General features: G+C 47.4%; 1 protein-coding gene across 1 annotated transcript; it reads left to right on the top strand.

The window, feature by feature from the left end:
- Positions 1-7,285: 7,285 nt before the first annotated feature.
- LOC145816045 (uncharacterized) lies at positions 7,286-8,860 on the top strand. Its single transcript, XM_082912289.1, has 3 exons — positions 7,286-7,873; positions 7,956-8,054; positions 8,263-8,860. Exons 1-3 carry the CDS (start codon positions 7,469-7,471, stop codon positions 8,704-8,706), a joined length of 948 nt encoding a protein of 315 aa, XP_082768415.1. The 5' UTR covers positions 7,286-7,468; the 3' UTR covers positions 8,707-8,860.
- Positions 8,861-9,554: the final 694 nt, after the last annotated feature.

Below are 9,554 nucleotides of genomic sequence, written 5' to 3'. Positions count from 1 at the left end.
CCTCAGCCACACTCACATAAGAGGCCGATGGATGAAAATGAAGTGCCTCGAAATGCGCGCACACGGGCACGCAAACCGAGGTAATGGCATACGCGACGCAATATGGCTAAAATAGACTATAGAATGCAACATGGACTTATACTAACATGAGATAGCCTCAGCCACACTCACGTAAGTGGCCGATGGATGAAAATGAAGTGCCTTGAAATGCGCGCACACGGGCACGCAAACCGAGGCAATGGCATACGCGATGCAATAGCATGGAAAATACGATATTGGGCTTACACTAACATGAGAGAGCCTCAGCCACACTCACATAGGATGCCGATAGATGAAAATGAAGTGCCTCGAAATGCGTGCACACGGGCACGCAAACCGAGGCAATGGTATATGCAATGCAAATGACATGAAAATGGCATATAAACATGTTAATGGATTTATAGCAATGAAATGTGGGGGAAAACAGCCCCGAAACGAGGCGAAAACACATCCAATGCACGGAATAGTCCCGAAACACGAATTTTGGCACCCGAAATGGCCTATAGCTATACCAAACATTCACAATATGGACATGGAATGTAAAGACAGAAGCAAGGCAGCCCCAAAATTAGCATTTTACCAGTACAAAACATGGCCAAACAGCAAGCAAAGATAGGGCAAAACTAGCATGCAAGAAATGGCCCTAAACATGGGATTAAGAAACAACTCCTAGCTTCTGTCCTCAAACAGGTTAGGGCCCTTCAACAAAGTTGAAGAGGGGCCCAAAATATGATGTTTTACCGAACTGTAAAAACCCCCAAAACAAACACAGGTATGGCTGCACTCCCATGCAAGAAAAAGGGCCAAAAGGTGGGCAAAGAGGCAAGTGGTATATGCAAAGCCCAAACTGAAAAATTACCTTCTACAAAATTGAAGAGGGACCAAAAATAAGCATATTTACAGAACTGTAAAAACTCCAAAACAGTATACAAACATGCTAGAAATGCAATGCAAAATAAGGCTCAAAAGAGGCTATAACATGAGGTATGCAAAATATTCACCAAACAGCCAAAGACCCTTAATGAAACATGTTAAGAAGGTCAAAATAAGACTACTTCTTGGCCTGTAAAATGGCCAAAAACAAAAGCATGATAGGCTAACAAAACATGCAAGAATGGGGACCAAAAGAGAGATATAACATGAAGTGGCATATGGAGGTCCCAAACCATGAAAGGCCCTAAATGAAACATGAATAATGGACCAAAATAAGACTATTTTCAGAACTGTAAAATGGCCAAAAACGAAAGCATGATAGGCAGCCAAAGCATGCAAAAATTGGACCAAAAAAGGAGTATAAAGGCAAGTATAGCATGGAGGTCCCAAACAGTGTTGAGCCCTTCTTCAATGTTGAAGAGGGGCTCAAAATAAGCCTATTATCAGTTTACAACATGCTCCAAAACAAATCACACACAAGCTAAAAATATCATGCAAGAAAATGACATTTTAGAGGGATAATGAAGCAAGTGCAAGATGGAGGGATCAAACAGGGTTGAGCCCTTAATGAGACATGAAAATGAGCTCAAAAGAAGGCCACTTTCAGTTATGGCCGGAGCTCAAAGCAAAATCATAGATGGCTAAGAAATATTGCAAAGAAAAGCTCAAAAAAAGGGGAAATGGCAACTCACCCTTGGAGACAAGTCTTTTGTTGCTTCTTGGACCAATTTTGATGACTCTAAGCTGCTGGAATTCTTCCCCTTGCTGCTGAAATGGAGTGGTGGTGGTAGAGCTTGGTGGTGATGAAGAAAACAAGGTGTAGGACTTAAGGATTTTTAGGAAAATGAGGAAGATGGAGGGAGATATGTATATTGAGGCTTGAAGACAATTTTTTCCAACCCCAAAATATGATATTGCCTGCTGGTTATATGGACCAAAAAGGGGGTGTAAAGGTGGGGGAAAAGGAGGCCAACTTTCCCCCACAAAATATCCCCCAGATATAGATATTTTCTGGAGGATAAAGCTATACAGCTGTAAAGTGAACAGTGCGAGGATCACGGCCGGCCAAGTATTTTTGATGCAGGTGGCCGGCCGGCCACATCCCCTAGCCGGCCGGCTAGGGGTCAAAAGGGTCAAGCTGGTTTAGTGGCCGGCCACCACATGATGGTGTCCTGCCATGTGTGTACATCACAAATATGTGGTTCAAAGTTCAAGAAAGTGGCCTCAAGGTGTTCAACATTAGCCCGGAAGGAGGGGTTCAAAAGGGTCAGGTGTAATTACTAGCCGTCCACCAACTTTTAGGGTCCTCCCATGTATGTACATCACAAATATGTGGTTCAAAGTTCAAGAAAGTGGCCCCAAGGTGTTCAACATTAGCCCGGAAGGAGGGGTTCAAAAGGGTCAAGTAACATTAATGGCCGGCCACCAACTTTTAGGGTCCTCCCATGTGTGTACATCACAAATATGTGGTTCAAAGTTCAAGAAAATGGGCCCAAGGTGTTCAACATTAGCCCGGAAGTGTGAAAAACGGGCGTCGGAGGGCGTTGGAGGATATATAACTGGTTGCTGCAACAATTACTGGCCTCCCACCCTTCTACAGCCTTCCCAGTGATAAAACAGAGGTACCTACCAAAAATGAACGAAAACCGTTGCAAAACGAATGTTCGGGGGCAAAACGCGCAGTTCGAGGTCCCGAAAATGGGCTGTTAAGCACCGAAAGTGGCATTCGGTCACGAAGTGGGTTTCTCAGACCCCAGTGTCCCTCAAAAGGGAGTAGAAAGGAAGTATGCCAAAAATCAGAACAAACGGAGATGGTTAAGCGGTCCCGAACTGAGGCACACGGCCTGACAACTCCGAAAACCGGGAACCGGACTCCGAAATGGGCAAAATGGCCTACGGCCACCAAATGTAGCCCATGGCCACTGAGAGATGGTCTACGGGACCTCTCCCTCCCCTCAGGAAAAGAAACAAAGAAAACCGAGCCTGGTTCGCAAACCGAGGCAAAGCACAAAAGAGGGTTCAGAAGTCCGGAGGCAGGGCTCACGGCCGCAACTCTGAAACTTCTGAACGAGCACATTATGCAACGTCACCAAGCGCTCAATCAGTGACGTCTGAGTCTTAAGGTTGGTCAAAAATGGGGTGTCTACTGTTGCCCCTCTTTGACAGAACTCGAAAGTCACAAGTGACGGGAGTCAATGTCAAAGCCCAGAGACGACCCATTTTTGACAAGGCCGAAGACTTAGACAAACGTACAAAGTAAACAGAGATGTGCCCGCAGGCAGGGGGGGCAAAATGCAAAGCGATATGCACAGAGCCGGAGGTAACTCAATGGTCATGCAAATGCAGCAAGCTGTAATGAAGCAAGTATTCGCAAATAGATGCAACAGTTTTAAGCAAGAATGCAAAGCAACAACTACATTTTATGCAGTTAAGAATGCGGAGAATTATTCAATCCTCGCCACGTCTCACATGGAGAAGATACGATACCTGCGCGATTCGTCTGGTCGCACCAGCCTCAATTGAACCATACATACAATATCGTGCCTGCAAAAGAGAGAAATTGCAACAAGTACAATATGCTACCAACATATATCCAATGTGATTCTGGAAGTTTGACACACGCAGTGCCGGTGAGTGAATGCATCGCAATGCAAGAGTGGAACATGCGTGACAACGCATGCTCAAGCATAGAGGTATGCCAATATCAAGAAATGTGTATAAAAATGTGAGTATGCTCATGAGAATGCAAGTTATGTGCATGATAGTGCGAAACGAGCATGAATCAGGGTGCCCGTTTGTCATGAAATAACGAGTACGGAAATGCGTGTTTCGGCGAAGGCGACTATATCACGGCCTCCGATTTACTTCCTGGAAAGGCTACAACTCATTCAAAACGGATACACTTTGATTTTGATGAATGATGATGAGACACATGTCAGATCTTGAAGCTGAAGTTCCGGCGGAGCAATTTCGCGACCAGGAGTGTACTTTTCTTGAACTTTTTCAGGTCCCGGGAACTCCAATCTTCCTCAAAATTTGCAGGGAGCTAGATGAGCCTGTGAGGGACATGGCCGGCCGGTTTTATGGGAAGGGGGAGGTGGCCGGCTGGTTTTACAAAAAGTGGATGGCTGGCCGGCCGGTTTTTCAAAAAGGAAATGGCTGGCCGGCTAGAAAAGGTGGCCGGCCGGCCATATGCCCAAATCCGAGGGCATTTTGGTCCTTTCACCTCCTTTCTCCATGCTCTCTCACCCCAAGACTTGGAGCCTATATAAAGCAGCCGAGATCTTCTCCTCTCTTGCCTCCTACAACACTTTCTTCTCCAGATCTGAGTTCCATACGCGTTTTCCAACGCCCCACGCAAGTTGTTTCCGCAAAAATATTCAGTTTCAAGCACTTTGAACTGATTAAATTTTGGTTTCGGAGCTTCCTTTCTCATTTTCGCCACTTGAGGTGAGTTTGTCTCAATATTTGAAAATTTTTCCCGGGGGTTGACTTTTGTTGACTTTTTCATTTCCCGAGAGTTGACTTTTGTTGACTTTTTCCAATTTTGGCTCATTTTCGCTCATTTTTGCTCCTTTTGTAGATTCTTTGAAAATGGCGGGTAATTCTCTCCATGGTGGAGGCTTTCCGGGTGCCGGGGACGATTTTTAACTATGACTTTGCCCCCAAGGGTCCGACCTTTTATTCCCGGGAGGTACAATCCGCCAGCACATGTCCTTCCTCGTGCCGTCTTTCGTCACTTCACTAGCTTTGACGAGCGAGGACCTGGGGATCTGCTTCTCCGAGAGCCAGAGCATCACCTCTCTCATGAGGCCCGAGAGGTATTTACTTCGTTTTCTGCATTTTTCGTACATTTCGCACCTTTGCCATGCTTGAACACGCAGTTTAGCTTATGACATAGTACTTTGCTTGCATCTTGAACATGTAGTTTAAACATTCGAATTTCTGAACACTTGGCTCATTAATTAATTGCGAACGCACAGTACACATTAGTTAAGAGGTGAACACACGGCTCAAACACTGATTTGTCGAACACACAGCCCGAATTCGAAAGTGAGCACACGGCTCACACTTTAAATTTTCTGAACACACAGCCCAGATTAGAATAGTGAACACGCAGCCCACACTGATTGAAAGTTGAACACGCAGCCCAAACTTCAAATTTTCTGAACACGCAGCCCAGATTAGAATAGTGAACACGCAGCCCAAACTTTTGATTTTTCTGAACACGCAGCCCAAACTTTAAATTTTCTGAACACGCAGCCCAGATTAGAATAGTGAACACGCAGCCCACACTGATTGAAAGTTGAACACGCAGCCCAAACTTTAAATTTTCTGAACACACAGCCCAGATTAGAATAGTGAACACGCAGCCCACACTGATTGAAAGTTGAACACGCAGCCCAAACTTTAAATTTTCTGAACACACAGCCCAGATTAGAATAGTGAACACGCAGCCCACACTGATTGAAAGTTGAACACGTAGCCCAAACTTTAAATTTTCTGAACACGCAGCCCAGATTAGAATAGTGAACACGCAGCCCAGACTGATTGAAAGTTGAACACGCAGCCCAAACTTCAAATTTTCTGAACACGCAGCCCAGATTAGAATAGTGAACACGCAGCCCACACTGATTGAAAGTTGAACACGCAGCCCAAACTTCAAATTTTCTGAACACGCAGCCCATATTAGAATAGTGAACACGCAGCCCAAACTTCAAATTTTCTGAACACGCAGCCCAGATTAGAATAGTGAACACGCAGCCCAGACTGATTGAAAGTTGAACACGCAGCCCAAACTTCAAATTTTCTGAACACGCAGCCCAGATTAGAATAGTGAACACGCAGCCCACACTGATTGAAAGTTGAACACGCAGCCCAAACTTTAAATTTTCTGAACACACAGCCCAGATTAGAATAGTGAACATGCAGCCCACACTGATTGAAAGTTGAACACGCAGCCCAAACTTCAAATTTTCTGAACACGCAGCCCAGATTAGAATAGTGAACACGCAGCCCACACTGATTGAAAGTTGAACACGCAGCCCAAACTTAAATTTCCTGAACACGCAGCTACTTCATTTTATTTGCATGTAGCTTATTTCACTTCATCGGCACACAAGCCCATTTCATTCCATTGGCATGCAGCCCAGTTCATTTCATTGGCACGCAGCCCATTTCATTTCATCGGCACACAGCCCATTTCATCTCATTGACACGCAGCCCATTCATTTCATTATTGACACATGTATTCATTCTGAATGCAGGTTTGTTCTCGCAGTGTGCGGGGGTATGGCTCCACCGCCGCGCGGGACTGGTACGCTGAGCTCCCGGAGGGTGTCCGAGATTTAGTAGACTTGGCAGGGTTTGGGGCCTTCTGTATTGGGTTGTCACGTTGTTCTGCCAGGAGGACACTGCTGGCAGCCTTGGTAGAGAGATGGTGGGACACCACCAACTCCTTTCATTTCTCTGCCACTGGAGACATGACCATGACGCCTCTAGACTTTGCTGTGCTGACCGGCCTGGACATAGGAGGTTGGCCCATCCCCTATGACGAGGACATGGGCGAGTGGGAGGCCGCTTGGACATATCTATTGGGGGCTCGCCCGCCTGTTGACAGGGTTTCTGGGAGAGTCCGATACACTTGGTTCTCTTCCCACTTCCGGCGGGCGGAGATGGTGCCCGAGACTCCTGAGGAGACGGAGCAGTACGCCCGCGGTTTCCTTATGTTCCTCTTCGGGACTACCCTGTTCGCCGATAGAGGGAACACAGTCGGGCTATACCTGCTGAGCGCTCTGGTTGACCTATCACAGGTCAGTCGATATGACTGGGGTGGCGCCGGCCTGGCTACCCTTTACTTTTATATGAGCGCGACCTCCCGCGGGCGGGGAGATTTACATGGCGGCTACTGGAGAGCCTGGGAGGTACTTTTCTGTCCCCTTGATTTACATTTCTGCTCTTCATTACTTGTACATTGCACACACAGCGCACTTTTACAGTCTGTATTTTGCTCTCAGCATTTCGTACTTACATTCTGCACTGCTTTTCTCAGCTATGGGTCTATGTATACTTCCTAGCATTAGCCCCAGAGTTGGAGGTGGCAGGGCCGCCCATGACCCCATATTCACTGGTGTTCGAGGGCCCGCATCGGCCGAGACCCCGAGAGACCCTCATTTACTTGCGACAGTATTTTGACACTGTGCGCCCATCGGAGGTACTTCAGAACCTTCAGTTCCTTTCATTTTCGTCTTTGATTTGCTCTGTACATTCCCGATTTCTGATTGGTTTATGCATTTATCATCCGCAGATCACATGGCAGCCCTGGGCGCCCCTGGGTGATGGTCTCCGACTTCAGTATACCGGAGGGTCGGACACCTCCCAGTATAGGGTCCTGCTCGAAGGGCCGGTTGGCAAGGCATGGTTTCTGGGGGAACGCTTTCTACGTCAGGTATGGGGGTATCTTTCTCAGGATCCTCCCACAGTACCCCCAGTCAGTATGCGGACTGCTGACAGGCTCTCTTTCTCGGAGGTAGTCGGCGCTATGCTGGGTAGCGATGCTTTACTATATCTCGAGGAGGGGGATTACGGCACTTACCGCCATACATATTTGATGCCTCCATTGACGGGAGCTCGTACCCCGATGACGAGGCCTGCTGGTATGTCATCCTCGGGCCAGGCCCGGGCTCGGGCTGCAGACGCCCCTTCTGCCAGCGGGGCTGGTGCATCTAGAGGTGGGGGTAGACCGGTTCCTCCGATTCCGTCGACTTATCCTCATCCTGGATGGCCAGATATGCCAACTGAGTTGATGGCGTGGCAGTATGGGGCTATCTCTCCGACCCCGATCCCGCTAGAGTCTCCGATGCCCAGTGATCGATATGCCATTGATCCTGACTCACCGCTGGTATGCTCCACTGTTTTTCATTCATCATTCAGATGTTTAGACATTCTTTTGTTCACTGATGATTATGAGCTCATATTTGCAGCCACCGCGAGGGTACATGGAGGAGGTGGTTGGACTGGTGGCCACACTCGAGGGCATGGTCCTGCGGAGGGAGGCACAGTTGTCTATCGCGGGCATTCAGGTACCTTTCAGTTTTCTGGCATTTATCATACTTCTGATGACATGCTGATTTCTACTGCATCGATAGACTACTTGTGTAGAGCACATCTAACACACACCCCACTTGTACAGTGTATTTACATGCACCCACTTCACGTAGCCTTTGCTTGTATCTGCATCTGATGTATATATTTGGACTGATGTATTTGAATTGAACTCTTTGTTTTCAGATGCCTTCATGGTCCGGTCAACCGCAGGCCAGGCCACCTGGGCCTCCTTGGGGAGCTGGGCCGTCTGGGCCTTTTCAGGGAGTTGGGTCATCCGGGCCTTTTCAGGGGGCTGGGCCATCCCGGCCTTTCCGAGGAGCCGGGCCATCTAGGCCTTTTCGAGGAGCTCGAGGAGGGCCTGTCCGCAGACGCAGGGCTCACGTTGTAGAGGCGGAGCCTGATGAGGAGGAGGAGGGGGAGGATGATGAGGAGGAGGAGGAGGCTACCGACCGTCAGTCAGAGACATCTGCTGAGGAGGGGGGCTCCGGTCTTGGTTCGGGGAATAGAGGCGAGGCTGAGGGGGATCCTGAGGATGACAGCTCCGACCCAGATGATGATGATGGTGCAGAGGTTGTCCCGCAGAAGAGGATGAGGAGTGCTTCTCATTCCCGCTCCCGAGGACATTGATGCTGCTGTTTCCTGCTTTATTTTTCTTTTTGCTAGTAGTTTGTAGCACTTTGCACATTGTTAGGCAGTTTTATTTTTTGTAAAACTTGTACCTTTGTTTGTTGTAAAGCATGATGGAATGAAACAACTTTTGAAAAGGTGTTTGTATTTTAAACTTTTAGCATCGTATCACATCATTTTATTTCGCACAAAAATGAAATTGAATGGGAATGCGCATTGTGTAATCACCAATTCAGGTAGTGAACCGACGCAACAAACTAAGCAACTCAACTTACTAAGATATAACAGAACCTTTAGCAAGTTTACAACTCGATAAACAAAATGCAATAACATTGACAACGCAAATAAACAAGATTTAAACAAAGATTGCTTAAACAGAGCGCAATGACTCAAAAACACGAAACACGTCCGCTCGACAAACAACTCGATAAGCAAAACAACAACTCGATAATCAAAACAACAACTCGATAAACAAAACTCAGCAACAACAGAGTGTACTTCGGACGATCTGGGCATCGGAACACATCCAAAACAGAGGGAAGTGAAGGCCTTTGACTCTCCCGTTGCATGGAAATGCTTGAAACTTTCCCTCGAAGGGTAAAACAGGGCCAAGGAGGTACACTGGAGCACTGCTGGCCACCTTTGGGAGCCGGCCGGCCAATTTTATGGAGAGTGGGAGCCGGCCGGCCAGTTTTTGAAAAAGAGAATGGCCGGCCAGCCAGAAAAGGTGGCCGGCCGGCCACTTATTCCTGCAGCCACCTGGTTTTTGACACGTGTCCCCGTGAATAGTGTTTTTCCTTCTATAAAAGCCTCAACTTCGGGAACATTCATTTTATCTTAGTTTTAGA

This window comes from Camellia sinensis, unplaced genomic scaffold (genome assembly GCF_055761805.1).
Source record: "Camellia sinensis isolate YWXY unplaced genomic scaffold, ASM5576180v1 Unanchor3, whole genome shotgun sequence".
Taxonomy (NCBI): Eukaryota; Viridiplantae; Streptophyta; class Magnoliopsida; order Ericales; family Theaceae; genus Camellia; species Camellia sinensis.
This window is presented reverse-complemented; position numbering and strand designations above follow the sequence as displayed.

Coding starts and splice junctions, on each gene's coding strand:
- LOC145816045 (XM_082912289.1), top strand. CDS start 7,469: ATGCGGACTGCTGACAGGCTCTCTTTCTCGGAGGTAGTCGGCGCTATG. Junction 7,874..7,955: donor TTGATCCTGACTCACCGCTG/GTATGCTCCACT, acceptor TCATATTTGCAG/CCACCGCGAGGGTACATGGA. Junction 8,055..8,262: donor TGTCTATCGCGGGCATTCAG/GTACCTTTCAGT, acceptor CTTTGTTTTCAG/ATGCCTTCATGGTCCGGTCA.